We start from the raw sequence: 19,181 nt of genomic DNA, 5'->3' as shown, positions 1-19,181 counted from the left end.
GCTGTGCTCTCATTGCTGCATCAGGATGAGAGTCAGAGTCAGCTGACAAGAAAAAGGTGGCAAAAAGATTGGCCTTATTATGTAATTTCTGATCCTGGGTTGTTACTCATACCTGGCACACAGAGGCAGCCATGGAACAGGTAAAATGTTTGCCACTAAGAATATTCTAAATGTAACACAGATTTTTAGCACTGGATCAAGCCCCATATTAAGATATTTATATTATAAAAGCTAATTTAGGAATCTGTGTTTTGCTAAACAACTGCTTCCTCAACTTGTAGCAGATGATGCGTTTAGAAGGAAATCCTCAGAACCAATCCTGTCATAACTCTGATCTGTCATTCCCAAATCCAGTCTTGCCCCTGGAAATGTGGCTCTTTTCAATATAAGAGTGGGTTAACAGAGAAGTAGGTTTCTGACTGCTGTAGCAGTTGGAATGTGTCAATATGTCTGTAATATTTATCAAGTTAATTTAATTTATAATGCAGCGAGTAAAGGCTTTAGTTATCACACTCAGCATCTTACAGGACTGAGCCTTTGTGTCCTGCAGATTTCTTGAGTCAGAGATTGTATCTTTGGTGTTTTGTTGTTTTTAAAGTACTATTTTTGTAGACCTACATATGTGTTTTTTATACATTGATATGCTGAATAATAGCATGGAAATGTTGCCAGACGCTGTGGACTTTGTTACTGGTCTGGTAAAACTGGTTTTTTCCTCAGTGTCCTGGGTTGATTATGATGTTAAATTGTATCCCCATTTGTCCACCTAACCCAGACACAGGTTTTGTATTCTTAAAATTCCATCTAAGAGTAAAAGTGAGTGGAAAAGAAGCACCGAGTCTGTTATCAGAGATTGTACTTGCTCCCCCCGCATCGGGAGTTTTGACTACAGCACAGACAGACAACAAGAGACAGATCGCCTTGGCTTTCCAACTAGCCAGAGCAGAGAGGTCTTCCTGGACTGTTTTCTTTCCCTTTTTCTGAAACGAATCGAACCTGCTCTGAACTGGGGACTCAGGGGAGCACCGGGAGCTTGCACCCGTGGACTACCGGGAGCCCAGCCTGGGCAGCGGCATTTTCCAGCGCCAGAGGGACTGATAACAGAGCAAACACCCACAGGAAAGAGACCCTCTGAAGTTTGTCATCTTTTCTGAACGGCGAGAGGTTTTGTAATTTGATATCGTTCATTTTTGTGCTGGGTAGTGCTGTGCCTGTGAAATAAACAGGTTTTTTCCACTTCTCTCAGAGAAATCTCTTCCCAAACCGGTTGGGGGGTGGGAGAAAAGGGCCACGTGGGTTTGCTTCCCGGGGGGGGGCCCCATTGGAGGTTTTCTCCCAAATTTGCCCTAAACCAGGACACTCAGGTGTTCATCAGCTGCTGTCAGGAAATTATGAGAGAATCTCAGATCTATGTGAGAATCCCAGATTTCATTTCATTTAAAAATAGATTTTGATGTTTCAACTAGAAAAAATATCAGCCCCACAGGTTAAAAAAGGCAAATAAAGTGGACTCAGCATTTATTATTTATAAAATGTTTTGACTTCTGATTGTCTGGTGAGTCAGCAGAGAGCTGTTGGTTAAACAGAACCCAGGGGGTGCACAAGGGAGCAACTCACTAAAATAGCACAAACTGCTTAAAAAAGCAAAAAGTCCCTAGGCCCTTTATTTAATGGCACATGGATGGAAGTGTTGTCTCTTTAACAGAGGATAAATTTATTGTCTGTGAAGATAAGAGGACATGGCCATGGCAAGGTTCACCCCAGGAGCTGAACACCCTGGTCAGTGGAACACAGCGGGTTCCCACCGCTGATGGTTCCCAGGTAGCTCCTGGGTGATGTCCATGATGATGGTCACCATGAGGTGCCAGTGACTCATGGATGTCCAGCCCTCATGGATCATCAGCCACTCTGTCCACAGAGCCCTTCATGGGCTGGTGGTCACAACCCTGAGAGATTCAGTGCTGTGGCTCACCTGACCTATACAAATCTTGTTTTGTCAGGTGTTTTAAACCCTGCTGAGGCTGTTTAGCTGGTACTGTGAGTTATTCAGCGTGTCATTAATTGAGCAGGGAGAATTCCCTGGTTTTGGGGAGCAGTGGAGGACTGGTGAAGCTGGAGCTGCACCACTGTGGGTGGGCAGGCACCATTAGTGTAGCTGTCATGCTGGAGCTCTGGGTTAATTATTAAACCTGCAAACAGGTGTCTTTTGGGACAGAACAGGAGAGGTATAGACAATTCCCTCCTTCCTGGTACCCGAGGGGCAGTGGCTCTCACCCCTACTGAGGTAGCTCTGGAAGGGCCACATGCATGAGATGCACCCTGGGAAGAGCCAGCAGGTCAGGGAGGGTATCCTGGCACCCAGCCCTAGTGAGAGACAGCTGGAGTGCTGTGTCCAGTTCTGGGCTCCTCAGGACAAGAAAGACAAGGAGATGCTGGAGGGGGTCCAGCAGAGGCCACAGAGATTATTTGAGGTCTGGAGCATCTGCATCCCATCAATCCATACCAAGATCTCAAAGGCAGATGCCAAGAGAATAGTGCCAGACTCTTTTCACCGAATCACAAAATTGTTGGGGTTGGAGGGGGCCTCTGCAGATCATCCAGTCCAGTTTCCCTGCCAAGGCACAGTCACCCAGAGCAGGTGACACAGGAAAGTTTCTAGGTGAGTTTGGAACCTCTCTGGATGGGGAGATGATCTCCCTGGGCATCCTGTTCCATAATGCTTGGCCTTATGGAAAGTTCATCCTCATGCTGAGGTAGTGTTTTAGTTTATGGCCATTGCTCCTCACCCTGTTGCTGGGCACCAGTGTAAAGGGTCTTTTCGGTGGTGCTCAGCAACTGGATGAGGAGCAATGGCCATAAACAAAACCACAGTGTTTCACCGTAACATGAGGAAGAACTTCTTCATGTTGAGGGTGACCGAGCACTGGAACAGGTGGCCAGGGCGGGTGTGGAGTCTCCTTAGCTGGAGACATTCCAAACCCACCTGGACGCGCTCCTGTCACCTGCTCCGGTGACCCTGCCTTGGCAGGGGAGTTGGACTGGATGATCTCCAGAGATCCTTTCATTCAATACCTAAATATTCTGGGATTCCGTGATTCAGAGCCGTCACCTGTTGCGGCCGCGGGGTCGCGCGGCCGGCGGGCGCGCTCCCGCGGGTGGGGGGGGGGGGCGCCGCGCGTGCGCGAGCCGGCGGCGCCGGGCAGCGCGGAGCGGCCTCTTCCTCCGTCCCTTCTCCTCCTCATCCCCGTCCCGGGAGCGCGCTCGGGCGCGTGCTGGCGGCGGCGGGGGCGCGCGCGGGCTCGGCGGGGGCGCAGCGCGGGGATTGTTCGCGCCGCCGCTCGGGGAAACGGAACGCGGGGAGCGCTCCCCGCCGCGCCCCCGCTGCCTCCTCCTCGTCCTCCTCTTCGGCCGCCGCCGCCTCCCGCCCCGCCGCCCCCGTGTCCGCGCCGGACCCCCCCCCCCCCCCCAATATTCCCGAGATCAAGCGCTACGCGGCGGCGGCGGGGCCGGCGGCGGGGCCCGGGGCGGGGGGCGGGGCCGGCGGCGAGAGCAGCGAGGCCGGCACTGCCGCCATGGGGGCGCTGGGACCCGGTGGGAGGCGCGGGGGGGGGGCACGGGGGCCGCGGCCTGCGGGGCCGTGACAGCGGGGGAAGGAGGCCGCGGGCCCGGCGGGGCTCCCCGGCAGCACCGGGGCCCGCTTGGAGCCGCCGGCGCTTCCCGATGCGGAGAAGCCGCAGCGGGTCGCGAAACTTTGCGCAGGGGTTGCGGATGTCCTCGCGGCCCTACTGCTGCCGGGGCTACTGGGGGTACGCGTCTCGCCCTCCCCGGGGTGAACGGGACGGGGCTGAGAGCGGGACAGCGACAGCGAGGGGACAGGCAGGGCTGTAGTGTCACAGCGATGAGCGCCCTGCAGCCTGTGCAGTGATAAGTTTTATATTTGACATTGAGCCATTTCTGAGAGTTTAAGGTGATACTGTCTGAAAATACGGCTGTTTGTTTCTGTAACAAACTTCGTTTAAATATTGGTGGGTTTTTGCATGTGGTGCTTTCCTGCTTGTATCTTATTCCATGATTATTCTCCCATCAAATGCCCGCAGGATGTATTACTAGTCCTCAGTGGCCTGTACACCTGACCCATCAAGTTCCCATTCAAACGATTGGTATAAGTGAAGTGATGCTAATTTTGGTGTGATAGGAAACGTTTATTGACACAAAGGTGCAATTCCAGAAGAATCCAGAGTTTGAGGTAGTGAGGGCTGACTCAGAGCCTGCTGGTATGTATGTGATGTATCGTGGTCTCCCTGAGTTCCAGCTGGAGAAGCAGATCCTCTTTCAGTTTTGAAAACTGCTTCCTGTCTGAAGCAATTCGGTTGAGGTGCTTAGTACATAATGGTTGGGGGGTAAGAGAAATTAAAATATAAGAGTACATACAACCCTAGTCAGGCTGATAAGATAAAAATCCTGTGATGCCAGGGCAGCCTGGCTTCAAATGGAAAGCAGCTTTTAGCTGATGCTGTAGAATCCTTTGAGAAATAACTTTAGGAAGGTGGAGATGTAAGTTTTATCTCCTTGGGTCAGAAGAGAGGGCAGTGTTACTGTGCATTTTTGCAGAACTTGTCAATACCAAGGAAGGAAAATGCGTAAATATAGTTGTCATTTAATCTCTTGCAGGAGGTCAGTGCCTGCACTTCCTTCAGACTAATTAGCATGGGATTAATGGATCATCTCTCATATCCAAATAAGCACAGCAAACTTTGATTGCCCTCAATGATTCATGCTTGTTGAGACAGCTGTAGTTTTTTTAAACATTAACTGTACCCCACAACTGGTCTGACTGTGATGGAGCATGATCTGTCAGGCCAGTGTGGAGCCAGGAACGTGTCCTGTGGGGTGTCTGTCCCCAACAGTCCCCTGCCACTGCAGCTTTGCAGAGCTGACTCGGCAGTGGGCTTCAGCTGCTTACATGCTCTGTGTTCCTTCTGCTTAAAAATATTCCAGGGCTGGTGTCCTCAGGTTGGTAATTTTATTTGGTAATGCAGTAGCCAATGGATAGCTTTTAAATCCAGTATGAATCCCCTGGGATTTGGTCCTGGGTTTAGTTTATGGCTGTGTTAAAGTTTATTGCTGCACCCTGAAGTGTACCCAAATAGGAGTTGCCTACCTCGCCTCTCTCCTGGTACAAACTCTGAGACTTCATCTTACATGGATGCTGTCAGGTTATAATGCTAAAATTGCCCTAAGTTTTATGATAGGTTTTTTATTGCATTCTAGTGAGTCTGCTTGTCCTCTCCTTTGCTACTCTACAACAGAGGGAAGACACTTTGATCACACTGAGCCCTTCTCAGATATAGACAAACCCGTGAAAATTTACCAATGTCATTTGCTTTATGTGCAGTGTCAGCTGAGGCTCTGATTGATTTAAAAAATAGTCAGTTTAATCTCGTTAACATGGTATCTCAGATCTTAACACTTTGAGGAGGGTAACTAAAGGCTTCCCTAGTGACCAGCTTGCATGTGAGTAATGCTTCCAGGCCTCTAACAATTTCCTCCTTAGATCTGTTCCTGAAGCTCTCCTTTTGTCCCAATGAAATATCTCTTCCATGCCTGTAGGAGTCCATACCTATCTAAGGGTTTCTCCCTTATCCTTCTACTTAGAGAGCCTAAACCTTCCCTCACTCCTGTCTTTATGTTGGAATTTTAAATTGGATCACTGACATCTGAACTTGAAGCCTTTAGTGAAAACAATGACAAAGTGTGGCTTTTGTGGCTGTTGGTTTGTTTTAGAAATGGAGGTAGGGATGTATTTATCTTTGCATTACATGAAAATACATAATATCTGTATGGTTGCATTCTCTCTCAGGACTCTGTGAAGTTTTAACCACGGTCATGAATAAATTCCACTAAAACTTTAAGAATGATTTATGGCACCTACCTATACATCTTTAGGGAACATGTTTTTTACCTTGAAGTTCTGAGCAGCTGGAAAACTGAGCCTCTTTGAATGCCTCTGTTTGAAACCTCAGAAAGCTTAAGATTTCTTCCTGCCCAGTCAAAAAATCACCCATAGCATGAGAGATTCATGGAGTGGGCCATCACATCTCATACATATTATCTGACTTTCCTAGGGCCCCCAACAAGCCTTTTCCAGCCGCCCCGTCGCCCAGGCCTGGGCACTGTTGGGAAACCCATCCGGCTCCTGGCCAATCACTTCCAGGTTCAGATCCCTAAGATTGATGTTTATCACTATGATGTAGATATCAAACCAGAGAAACGCCCCCGAAGAGTCAACAGGTAGGAGTTACTTAATAAAGGTTTATTGATTTAAATTAAGTGTATATACCTGAATGTAGGAAAGCTGTGCATCTTAGGAATTCTCCATCTGCTAAAGGTCTGTTTGTATTTGTACTTTGATCAGCAGTTGTTTTTCAGTGAACTATAATATTCTTGCAGTTGGCCTGTAATCTGGAAGGCTCTGGGAAATGTACTGAGCATTGACCTCCAGTGGTTTTATTTTACAGTCTGCAAGTCAATGTCCCTGGTAATTGTTCCACAGCCTGTTACACAAATGTGTAGCAGCTGAGGGGAGGCATTTCAGGTTGTAGATTTTGGAGTCCGCACGTGGATCATTCCACAGAGCGCTCCCACCAACCCCAAGGCAGGTGCTTGTGTCTGCTTCTGTGTGTGAACATCCCTCCAGGTTCCTCTGCTTGTTTTGGCTGTAGCTCTGCTGACAGCCACCTGATAGACTGCTGTACAGACACCTGTACAAATACCTGTGTGTGCCACTTGGGTGTCTTAACCTGGAGGTGACATTCACAGCTTTCTGGTGTGACCTGGGGGTGCTTTCTTGCATTATTGGTTTTCATATCTTGCTCCATTGAGAAAAAGTGAAAAAAAAAAGAATTTTAAATTGTGTAAGCTCATTACTGATTTTTCTGTTCTTCCACTTAATTCAATGAATCACTGCCTAGGGAGGTGGTGGATACGATGGTGAGGCACTTCAAGATGCAGATATTTGGGGATCGGCAGCCTGGGTATGATGGGAAGCGGAACATGTACACTGCACACCCCTTACCCATTGGCAGGGACAGAGTAAGTGTTGCTTTAAGTTTCCATGGGAAAACTATTACAGTGTTATTTGAAAAGTGTTCTTTTATTGACATAAACCCAAAACACTATCACACCTATTGGTGTAGTCTGGGAAGTGACAGGCAGGACCAGTCAGGGTCTCTAGGAGCTCACTGGTGTTTTACTGAAGTTTGTGGTTTTGGGTTTCTGATTCTCAGTTCTTCAGCTACAGAATATCATGAGCCTTGAGAACTACATTGTGCTCTTATAGCTGTAAGGAGAGTATTTTTCTTTCACCCTGATGGGAACTTCCCTTTTCCCTGTTCTGACCCTCCTTCTGCTGCTGAATGATAAAGTCATTGTAGGTGACAACGACTCTGGCTGGGTTTAGTTGTGCTGTGGAGATACATCCTCCTGTTCCATGGGAACAACCGGATCAGCTGTTCCTGCGTTGCACAGGGACCCCAGCTCTAAAGAAAACTTCAGCCCATCTGCTGATCTCTCAAGGGATCCCAAGGGATCTGGTCATTGCTATGCCTTGGGGGATGTCGAGGATGAGTTCACAGTCACCCTCTAGGCTGTGAGAATCATTCCAAGTGCTGTGCCAAAACTCTGAGATCTGTGTTTCCCAGTGAGTCTCCTTTTTGACCAAAAGTTTTTCTTGCCTTCCCATTTGATTCACAAAACATCCTTTTATTAATTGTCTGACTTAAAAAAGTGACTCACCATTCTCCAGAGCTTTGATGTCACCATACTAATTACTGCTTAAAATTTACATTTAAAGATACTTCAGTGCAGTTTCTTATGAATAAATGACAAACTGTCAAAGTCCTGAGAGAACCATTTGTAATGTTTTAAGGTCATTACACAAACTAATAATCAAAAATACAGATTCAAAGGACACCTAGGAGAAAACTGTATTGTTGCTGAGTGTTGTGTCTGTCTGCAATCCATAACAAAAGCTTCTGCTTAATTTTCTGGTGCCTGTGGCAGGTGGATATGGAGGTTACACTTCCAGGAGAGGGGAAGGACCAGACATTTAAGGTTTCCATTCAGTGGGTGTCAGTCGTCAGCCTTCAGATGCTGCTCGAAGCTCTGGCAGGGCACTTGAATGAAGTTCCTGAAGATTCTGTACAGGCACTGGACGTAATCACACGGCACCTTCCCTCCATGAGGTAGGGTACCATGAGGTACTTGTAGAGCCTTCCTGACTGGATTTATCTTCTATCCATCTTAACATTTGTGTTCGTTATTCCTTGCTGCTGATCTGCTTCCCGTTACAATCCTGTGGTAGAAGGGATGAGGGATACAGCCATGTAATTCAACACCTGCCTTACAAATTTGCACTAGAATAGGGAAATGTGATCTGAACTAAGGCCTTGTGTCTGCTGGTCATGTTTCTAACAGGAATTTGCTGTACCCTTTCCAGCTGCACTGTCACAAAACGCTTTGTGTGCTTGCCATAAGTCAGCTCTGACGGTTATAACATGCTGTAGAAAGGTGTTTTAAACACTATAGGTGTGAATGTAAAAAGTATATAAAAAAATGATCAGAGTTTTAATTTTCTTATTTTTTCAGGTACACCCCTGTGGGTCGCTCCTTTTTCTCCCCTCCTGAAGGTTATTATCACCCCCTGGGAGGGGGCAGGGAGGTCTGGTTTGGCTTCCACCAGTCGGTCCGTCCTGCCATGTGGAACATGATGCTCAATATTGATGGTGTGTAGGAGATTCTGCCTCACTCATGCAACAGAGTTCTTTGTGCTTCCCAGTTAATTTTCCTGTCTTTTTATCTTAGTGTCAGCGACTGCTTTCTATCGTGCCCAGCCTATCATTGAGTTCATGTGTGAGGTCTTGGACATCCAGAACATCAGTGAACAAAGCAAACCTCTGACAGACTCCCAGCGCGTCAAGTTTACCAAAGAAATCAGAGGTAAAAGCTTGTCCTAAAGCTGCTGCAAGAAAATACTGAAACCTGCTCGTACTATGTTGTAATAAAAATTTGCAAGGCGCATGGAGAACTGGGCTGTTCCTTTTTGCCTTCATCCTCTTCAAAGGTGATTCCTGTCCCTGAATTTATTTTCTGTTGGGTTTTCAGGTCTAAAAGTAGAGGTTACCCACTGTGGCCAGATGAAGAGAAAATACCGAGTTTGCAATGTTACCCGGCGACCAGCCAGTCACCAGACGTATGTATCAAGCACAGCCTGGCAGTTCTTAAAATCTTCAACCTATTAAATATATCTGGAATATATTTGGTATATTGTTTATGCAGGCATAGTTGATTCTGGAGGTGAAGCAGCTGTGTGGCTTTACAGGAATGTTAAGTCTTAGTGGAGCAGAGGAATAGTGTGGGTTTTGACTACTGCCTTACTTCCTTCAGCTCAGGAAAACTGAACTATATCCTGGCTTTAAAAAACAGTTATCAAAAGCTCCTATTTTAAAAATAGGTAAAATACTATTAAATCAGTATATAGTCTAAAATCTTTTCATAAAGAAGAGATCCAGTAACTGAGGAAAATAAGAGATTTGCTAAAGGTAGTCTGGAATAGTTTTTTCATACCATTTTTTCCTTTAAAAGAATCTGACGAAGTCTAACCAGAACAAATATAATTTCCAGGTTCCCTCTGCAGCTGGAGAACGGGCAGGCCATGGAGTGCACAGTAGCTCAGTATTTTAAGCAGAAGTACAGTCTACAGCTGAAATACCCTCATCTGCCCTGTCTGCAAGTGGGACAGGAGCAGAAGCACACGTACCTGCCACTGGAGGTAAGGATCCGAGTCCTGCACTGTGGGGTGTCCTCTGTCAAATGGTGTCACAGCACCTCTCCCTGCCCCTGTGCAGGTGTGTAACATCGTGGCAGGCCAGCGGTGTATCAAGAAGCTCACAGACAATCAGACCTCAACCATGATAAAAGCAACAGCCAGGTCTGCCCCAGACAGGCAGGAGGAGATCAGCAGACTGGTGAGTATTTTTGCAGCTGCACAGTGTGTGTTTGTCACTTCTCATGGCTTTTCCATAGCATTGGAGCAGGTGATGTTGAGCAGCATGACCAAGAGGGAAGTCTGGAAGAAGAAAAGTCTGTCTTGGTTAAAACAAATCCTTCTAAACAGAAAGGCTGTTGATGACAAAGAGGGCGGAGTCACCTGAAACTTTAGTGTAATGACATCAGTACTTGTCCTGTCCCCAGGTGAAAAGTAACAGTATGGTTGGTGGGCCTGATCCATATCTGAAGGAGTTTGGAATTGTTGTCCATAATGAAATGACAGAGCTGACAGGCAGAGTTCTGCCAGCCCCAATGCTGCAGTATGGAGGCAGGGTGAGTTTCCATGTCTTGTAAAACTCCTTATCCTGAGGTTATTGAAATTCATGAGGTGTTTTTTTGTATCTTCTCATGAGGCTTCCTCTGGTGGGCTACAGTCAAAATGGAGCAGCACTTGATTTCTAATTTGCCTTTGGTTTTTACCTAGAACAAGACTGTGGCCACACCAAACCAAGGTGTGTGGGACATGAGAGGGAAACAGTTCTATGCTGGCATTGAGATTAAAGTTTGGGCTGTTGCCTGTTTTGCTCCTCAGAAACAATGCAGGGAAGACTTGCTGAAGTAAGTATTTCCTATTTATTCAGGATTCTATCTCAAGATATATTTTTCTCATGTCTCTGAAAGGTAATGTGTGGTATAGATTGATTTTCCCCTGCCCTTCAAATTACTCTACAGAATCCTAAAGAAAGATGTTTTGTGAACCACTGATTGGTAAAAATCATGGTTGCAATAATGCTCAGATAAATTAGTGAAAATTTACCAGAGCATCAGTATTAGTTTGGGAGTCTGCCTCAGGATGTTCATCTCAAATGTCTGTTTCTGTAAGGCTTGTAAAATCACAGAAGCTGATGACCTTCCTCAGAGAGGATTAGAGTAATATTAGTGAGTTCTTGATGGGGGTAGAATTGCTAAAAAATAATTACTGTAGTGCTGTGAAATAGCAGAAACAGCATAGATCTGGTTGGTAAAACTGATGAGTGAACCATAGTGAAAAGGCCAGAACAAATCCACTTCTATTTCAGGAGTTTCACAGACCAGCTGCGCAAGATCTCCAAGGACGCCGGGATGCCAATCCAGGGCCAGCCCTGCTTCTGCAAGTATGCCCAGGGTGCAGACAGCGTGGAGCCCATGTTCAAACACTTAAAGCTGACTTATGTTGGCCTGCAGCTGATCGTGGTGATTCTGCCTGGGAAGACGCCTGTGTACGGTATGGAGAAGGGGCTGTAAAGTGATCAGGAGTTTTACTGCAAATGGGTGGCAGGAAGGAGGCAGAGGAGGCAATGGGTTCTCTTTAAAAGAGTGTTTTGGAGCTGGTTTGTCAGGCCTGGTTGGAGAAGTTGTGTATTACCAAAGAGCAAACTGAACCTTTGTCAGTGAAGTTTCAAGGATCTGAATTACAGTAACATTTGAAAAAAATAAGAGCAAGCAGGAACCACTGCCTTATTTTCTGTCACAGCTGAAGTCAAGCGGGTTGGAGATACTCTTCTAGGCATGGCCACGCAGTGTGTTCAGGTAAAGAATGTGGTCAAAACCTCACCACAAACGCTGTCCAACCTGTGTCTGAAGATCAATGCTAAGCTCGGAGGAATCAACAATGTGCTGGTACCTCATCAAAGGTGAGATTCAATCAAAAGCTCTTTGTAATGTCTGCATTGTCAAGGAAAATGGTGTTGTTTTGTTGTGTTTGCTAAAATGATACTTTTCAAAATAAAACACACTTTAGAAATTCCCACAGTCTGGAGTGGACAGTGGAGGATATGTCTGCATTTGGAGTGTTCCCAGTAAACCCTGAGCCAAGGGGAGTCAGAGCCATCCAGCAGTCAGAGCCACCAAACTCACCAAGGTTTTTTTCCTGTCTCTTTCCTGCCTTTGGATTCGCTCAATGTACCTTTTCCTCGTGCCACCTCCAAAAGCATCCCGTGTTTGTGTGCAAATTGAAAGAGAAGGAATGAGGAGGAGTGACTTGGAATCAATGCTTGTAACTTGGTCTGCCTTTGATCCTGTCCTTGTCACTTTCTGTTCTTTCTGGACTGTAAGTGCTGGAGGCAGAAAATGTTGCCCTTAAAGACTCACAGGTTTCAGTTCTGTTTAGCGCTTTGGATGCACCTTCCTCAGCTGTAATTTTTCTTTATTCCTGTCCCTCTTTCTTTTTGCTGTTCTTACTTATTATTATGAGTTGATAAGAGGCTACCTCTCCTGTCAAGTCAGGATGAGGATTTTTTTAAAATATAATAAATTAATTATTTGGGTTATTTAGCCTGGAGAAGACAAGGCTGTGTGGAAACCTCACAGTACCTTCCAGTATCTGAAGGGGCTGACAAGGAGGCCAGAGAGGGAGAGGTAGTAATAGCTTCAAACTGAAAGAGAGTATGTCTAGATTAGAAATTAGCAAGGATTTGTTCCCTGTGAGGGTGGTGATGCCCTGGCACAGGTTGCCCAGAGAAGCTGTGGCTGCCCCATCTCTGGAAGTGTTCAAAGCCAGGTTGGACAGGGCTTGGAGCAACTTGGGATAGTGCAAGGTGTCCTTGCCCAGGGCAGGGGGTGGAACTGGCTGGGCTTTAAGGTCTTTTCCAACCCAAACCCTTCTGGAATTCTGTGATTCTAACTAATAAACCTTAATCTTATCAAACAGGCCCTCAGTATTCCAGCAGCCAGTGATCTTTTTGGGAGCAGATGTCACTCACCCTCCAGCCGGGGATGGGAAGAAGCCATCCATCGCGGCTGTGGTAGGCAGCATGGATGGGCATCCCAGCCGCTACTGTGCCACGGTGCGCGTGCAGACCTCGCGCCAGGAGACCTCCCAGGAGCTACTCTACAGCCAGGAGGTGATCCAGGACCTGACCAACATGGTGCGGGAGCTGTTGATCCAGTTCTACAAATCCACTCGTTTCAAGCCCACGAGGATCATTTACTACAGAGGGGGAGTGTCGGAAGGACAGATGAAACAGGTATTGTCTGATAATTTTTTGTTACTCATGAAAAGGGATTGATATATAGTTACGTGGATTATAAGGGATTGGCCCTTGAAAAAATATGTTTATTTATGTGGATTATATTTGTTATTGGAAAAATTAAGTTTCCTTGAATTGTCCTGGGCAAACACAATGTACAGTTACCAGTCTGATCATGTCCCTGACAATGTGGCATTTGTAGACAGGTAAAAAAATAATCAAATACCTACTGAATTCATCACACAGTAGTTAAATCTTCTGCTTATAGGTAGCTTGGCCAGAGTTGATTGCCATCCGGAAGGCCTGCATTAGTTTGGAAGAAGATTATAGACCTGGAATAACCTACATTGTTGTGCAGAAAAGGCATCACACCAGGCTGTTCTGTGCTGACAAAACTGAAAGGGCAAGTACTGACTCCATGAGGGGGAGGTGATGGCACAGGAAAGTGGCATTGTTTGATTCAATGGGGTGGGATCTGTCTTGCCCACTAAAGCTGCAAAGCAGTAGCAGTACTGGCTGGTAACAGGCTTTCTCTACCAAAATAACCAGTTCCTCCCTTTTTTATTGCTCTACATCAGATAGAACAGCTTGTTCCCCCTTTTGAAATAGGTGTGCTCAGTATCCTGGTATTTGTATACCTGGAGACGTGTCCTGGGTTTTTCTACTCCAGGATTCCTGATGATGAGCTGACCTGGCTGTTCACTCTGTTCCCTGTCTCCAGGTGTATCTAAGATGTGCCTGTGGCAGAAGTCCACAGGCCAGCTGAGGAACCTTCTTTAGGGAAGAGATTGATCTGAGGTTTGCTTAAAAACCCAGATCTCTGGGGTGTGAGAGCAAACAAGGGTACGAAATAAATTTATCTCAGGAATCTGCATTTTCAGATCCTGAATTACTTGTGTAGGCTTTATCCTACTCTGCAGTTTTAATGGTGCTGGCAAGGGTTTTATTTTCCTCTGATGACACACCAGCTGGATTTGGTGAAGTTTCTAAAAATGAATTCACAGAGAACATTTTCATTCCTCCTGTGTAAACGACCTTAATATATTTTCACCTTTTTGAGCAGTAAATTCTCCAGCAGCTTTCAATAGAAGCTACCTTTGAAAGCATTTTGGAGTCACATCCAAAAAAGCCCATGGACTAATAATAAACCTTTCTCACTAGGTGGGTAAAAGTGGCAACGTACCAGCAGGCACTACTGTGGACAGCACCATCACACATCCCTCTGAATTTGACTTTTACCTCTGTAGCCATGCAGGAATTCAGGTAATGTCAGCTCCGCTGTGCTCAGGCTGTGCAACTAAATCCTTGTAGCTGTCCCCATGGGAAATGTCACTTCTGTTTGTCGTTTGGCAGACTCAGAGTGTGTCGGTGCCTGCTTGGCACTGACTCCTCAGTGCCTGCTGGAAGGTGCAGCCTGCAGGTACCACCTCTGTCCTTGCTGTTGCTCTCCAACTCACTGCTCACCTGTTCTCTGCAGGGAACCAGCCGGCCCTCCCACTACCAGGTGTTGTGGGATGACAACTGTTTCACAGCAGATGAGTTGCAGCTACTGACGTACCAGCTGTGCCACACATACGTGCGCTGCACCCGCTCCGTCTCCATCCCCGCGCCTGCCTACTATGCCAGGCTGGTGGCTTTTCGGGCCAGGTACCATCTTGTGGATAAGGATCATGACAGGTAAGGAATGGCCTCATCATCCTGTTAAGCAGATAGAGAAGCTGAGCTATGCTGCTTGTCCCAGTTGTTCATGGGTGTGTGTCTGCTCACAGCGCTGAGGGCAGCCACGTGTCGGGGCAGAGCAACGGCCGCGATCCGCAGGCGCTGGCCAAGGCTGTGCAGATCCACCATGACACCCAGCACACCATGTATTTTGCTTGAGAGCACCTGGGAAGATGAGGCAAAGCAACAACCCATGCAGTCCTGAAGTGTTTGGAAGCCTCCTGCTCTATCCAGGGCCAGGGGATTTCGGACTGCCCACTACCAGCAGCTCCGGACAGTCGCACTGAATCTGTTCTTCACTGCAACGTCTGATGCACCAACACAATTGAGCCATTTGTTTCATTGTTTTCTGTACTAGAAATCCATAGACTTGTCTTTTCTGATGCATTGGACTGAATTTTTACCTCAAAGCGCAAAGGCTGATCATCCTGAAATTTTTCAAGGACTTCGCACGAAAGGTTTCTATCAAATCTTTTGCTAGCTGTGGTTTTTCAGTTCTCCTCATCCCATGAGCTGACGGTGACTGCTGCTCTGTCTCCGTGCCCTGCTTTGTGAGTATGATGTGATGGCAAAATGTTTTATCCAGCTCGCTGTAATCCTTCTGTCGTGTGGGGCCATAGATTTTTTAATGGAGATTTTAGACTTCACTACTGTAAATGCCTTTTAACGAACATAACTTTCACGGTATTGCAGTTTTTTGTCAGTTTTACTAATTATCTTTTTAATCTCTGCAGACTTGGGCTGCAAAGCAATTGCACTATACTGCGAGTTAATAGGTGGTTCTTGTTCTGTGAATGTGTAATATAACCAATAGTGATGCCTGTCAGTAGATTTTGATGATAATGGTTATAAATAATACTGCCATGGTATCATAACAAGTACTGAACCATCATTTCCCCCTCTAAAAATGATAAAACAAAAAAAAAATTTAGCTTTTAGGTATTTTGCAAACTTTTACAAAAGTGCCCACTTTATGCTGCTGTGTGGTTTGATAAATCTAAGTGATTTTAAAACTTTTTTCTCATAGAAGGTTTAACTTTGGCAATAAATCTTTGTTTTTTAAGCCCCCCTAAACAGTGTAATTTTCTAGCTGAGGATTGTGCATGACTTTAACCAACATTCTCGTGTCGTTTTCTGAACACACAATTTGGCAATTTCTGAAACAAATTAGAAAAGACGCATTTCCATGCTTTTTTTAAGAATTATTTTTAACTGTTTTGTATTCACTGTTGGTGTCCTGTCTACGACATTTTTTATAAGCTTGGAAACTGGGTGTTCCATGTAGGAAAGGCCAACGTGTGCAGTTGAAATGTGTTGTGTGACAGGCAACCTGAGGACTTGTACCAGCATTTTTAACTGTTTTTTTTCCTGGGAATCTGGGTTGCCCACACAACTGCATATACAGCATGTTGAACCCGTGTGAGTCTCAAATGCTGATTCTGTCCCAGCCTAGAAATTAGGGTTTTTAATCTGCTTGGCTTTTTTCAGCTGCAACCTGTAATCCAGAACAGGGACCTGGTTTCCCTGGTATTCCTGTAATCCATGAACATTGTAATTTAAGACTAGATTCCTTACTGTATACCTGAGTTAGTGCAGATTAAAGTTTATTCCTAAACTGAGGAGGAGTTTGAGAAGCCCAAGGATTGCACTGTGGTCTCTGATACTTGTGTGGGGTTTGCTGCTAAGTTGTCTGCTGTCCCAAAGCTTAGGAACCAGCCCCCTCCAAATTTCAGCAATAGGAAATGCTGTTTCCTTCAGTCTTTAAGCTTGTAAATAAATGAAAGTTTACATTTCTAAATGCTGTTGTTTTCAGTTGTACCAGAGTACACTGAACATCTTCAAACAGTTTTATAACCTCCTTGCCAGTAGAACGTCTCATAAATTAAGTTTAACTTCTTTTCATTTCTGTTGAAAATGGGACTGAAGTGAACCCTGCTCCTGGCACGTGCCAGGACAGGTTTAGATTGAAAAAACTAAAAGATTCTTTTAAGTTTTTTAACTTTTCTTTTAAAGAATACCTCACTTGTGTAATAAAATCAGGACATGTGGGTGGGAGACTGACCGCTGCTTTTCTCAGTACTCGTTCAGGGAGAAGATACAGAAACCCTTTTTAGAGTGAACTCTGACTGACCCAACACACACGGAGAACTTTGGCACCTTGAAAAGCACCTGAGCACCTGTTGGAGGTGGTAGGATCCAAGATCCCTAATTTGAGTTTGTGCACTAGGAATGGGGCTGGTTTAACAGGGGTGCATAAGAAATGAACTTTATCACCAATTAGTTGTCCAGTGCCAAGCATTCCTGGTTGAGACTGAGGGAAGGAAGAGCCTCTCCTTGGTTTGCCTGTGACTGGATATTTGACCGGGTGGACCACTGGCCCCTGGTGAGCCCTGGGCCAGCACCCGAGCAGGGCTGGTGTGAGCCCACTCCGGGCACAGGGCTGGAGTTTTGGTGGGAAAGCACTGAAGTTCAGGATCCAAGTTGCAGCAGTGCTGCCCTAGGCAGGTCTGAGCCCAAGTCTGGAGGACTTGAGGACCTGGGTGAGCCCTGTGGGCCTGAGTGACTCGTTCTGCATGTGTCAATCAATGGGAAGATGTGCATTCTGTAGCTGTAGTTTTAGGGTGTTTTTTGTTTTTTGGGTTTTTTTTTTATAAACAAAGCCTGTTGGCCACTGTTTAGCTCTGTGGTGTGAAAGATTTTAAATGTAGCGAAGTTCAAAGAGTTCGGGAAGGGGGTGGTTGATATATCTAAAAATATATATATATAAAAAAAGGGGGGGGGAGGGGGCAGAAATCCTGTTTTCCACCCGATTCTGCTTGCTTTGTCCCTGCTGAGTTCTGAACAAGCTCTGGCAATCCCTAGTTAGCCTGTCTCCACCAGTCTGGCTGTTGTTGTCTGTCAGTTACCCAGGCTTGTGCCTGGAGCTACATCCAAAGGGTGCAGAGGTCAGTGCACGGGATGTCCGGTGTCCACCCTCGCTCAGCCCTTTGGATGGGGAAGGGCCCTGGTTCAGAGCTGGTGTCTGACAGCACCGACCCCCAACCCCTTTGTGGATGTGCTGTAGGAGTTTTCTGGCTCAATAGCGAGGGAGTGACTCTGCTTTCATTTTCAGAAGGCAGGGCCAGAGGGCATTGATCCATCCCCATCCTGATCCACTGCGAGGCTCTTTCCCTGTGCACTGGAGGAAAGATCTTGCACTAAATATCACTTAGAGATTTTCTTAGACCTTGCTATTGACATTTTCATATTTCTATGTCTAGAGGCTGCAACTTCAATGTAAAATGTTTGCATTTGTTCAGTTTGACTTCTGATGTAATTTTTTTGTTTCTATATTGTTAGACTTGTAATGTTTCAAATGGTATTTTATTAACTTTGGACTGGATGTATGTCTCTAGCAATACGAGGTACTTTCTAAACTGTCCTGGGGCTCACAGCCCCATGTTGAGGTAAGATGCTGGTCGTGTACAATTGCAATGTATTTTTTTTTTAGCCTGCAGGGGTATTTTGTGTTCATGTGTCCAAAAATAATAATAAAAAAAAATTGGCATTCTCGTGCCAAATGTTCTGTTTTTCCTTATTGGTGTCCAATAAATGCAATGTACAGAATGAGCAACCAACACTGTTGCCTGTAAACAAATGTCTTAAACTATTTAACTTTTAATTAAAACTTGTACACAATCTGTCACCTGTGGAACTCATTACCACAATATATGTATTTCTGATGCATTAAGAGTTAGGAAGTTAAAGAAATACCTATGGGTGACATCTCCCAAGATCCTAAAGGAAGCTGAAATTGCAAATCCTAGGGGTGGGGTTCAGAATGGGCCCGTTTTTATAATATTTGGGAAATTACAGAGAAAATTTGGTGTTCATGGTCTGTACCTGCCTGGAGAGGGGATTCTATATCTGAGAGCTTCATCTTCTCTATGTGAGGTTAGGGTTTATCTCCTCAGACAGCTGCACTGCACTATAAATAATGCAGGAAGAACAGGAAAAGCTTTTGGAGGAGACCGGAGCATGGGAACTGTGACCGAAACCAGGACAGGATTGTCTGAAATGCCAATACCTTTTGCAGCCCTGCATTAGGTGTCAGTTCTGTTTGCAGGGCAAGTCCTGGGGCTTTGGCACTGAGGTTGTTCAGCCTCATGGAAACCTGGAGGTTTCCCCAAGGTTTGCTCATCCTGGTGTCTTCCAAACATGATGTCAAGGCCTCTTGGACCAAACCTCAGGAACCCAGAACTGAGTGATGCATAGGATTGAGTGCCACAGGCTTGCTGTCTGTGCAGCTCTGACTCCAAAATCCCAGCTGGGTCCTGCTCCAGCCACTCCCTCGGGACAGCAGGAGCTGCTGTCTAGCAAAAGGCAGGAATGCTTTGACAGCATGAAATCCTGTGGCTTTTCCACAGG

The 19,181-nt window shown here is 45.9% G+C and overlaps 1 protein-coding gene across 3 annotated transcripts; it reads left to right on the top strand.

Moving 5' to 3' along the window:
* Positions 1–5,962: 5,962 nt before the first annotated feature.
* Positions 5,963–18,459, top strand: LOC102106829 (argonaute RISC component 4). Of its 3 annotated transcripts, XR_001331935.2 has the most exons (19): positions 5,963–6,291; positions 6,972–7,092; positions 8,062–8,243; positions 8,647–8,783; positions 8,863–8,997; positions 9,163–9,250; positions 9,682–9,829; positions 9,906–10,025; positions 10,252–10,380; positions 10,532–10,665; positions 11,127–11,311; positions 11,561–11,720; positions 11,828–11,947; positions 12,737–13,052; positions 13,324–13,458; positions 14,217–14,318; positions 14,533–14,732; positions 14,825–15,325; positions 16,852–18,459. XR_001331935.2 is itself a non-coding variant. In XM_088067371.1 (18 exons), exons 1-18 carry the CDS (start codon positions 6,080–6,082, stop codon positions 14,931–14,933), a joined length of 2,733 nt encoding a protein of 910 aa, XP_087923497.1. In that variant the 5' UTR covers positions 5,963–6,079; the 3' UTR covers positions 14,934–18,459. The 3 variants fall into 3 exon arrangements, 2 of the variants coding, with proteins under 2 accessions (XP_087923497.1, XP_087923498.1); XM_088067371.1 differs by having other exon boundaries at positions 14,825–18,459; XM_088067372.1 differs by lacking the exon at positions 11,828–11,947 and having other exon boundaries at positions 5,969–6,291; positions 14,825–18,459.
* The last annotated feature ends 722 nt before the right edge of the window (positions 18,460–19,181 follow it).

The sequence above is a fragment of the Pseudopodoces humilis genome, chromosome 27 (assembly GCF_049639895.1).
Source record: "Pseudopodoces humilis isolate 2021_Gansu_Grassland_sample_001 chromosome 27, ASM4963989v1, whole genome shotgun sequence".
NCBI classification, from domain to species: domain Eukaryota; kingdom Metazoa; phylum Chordata; class Aves; order Passeriformes; family Paridae; genus Pseudopodoces; species Pseudopodoces humilis.
Note: the sequence above shows the minus strand (reverse complement) of the source record. Positions and strands in the feature narration are given on the sequence as shown.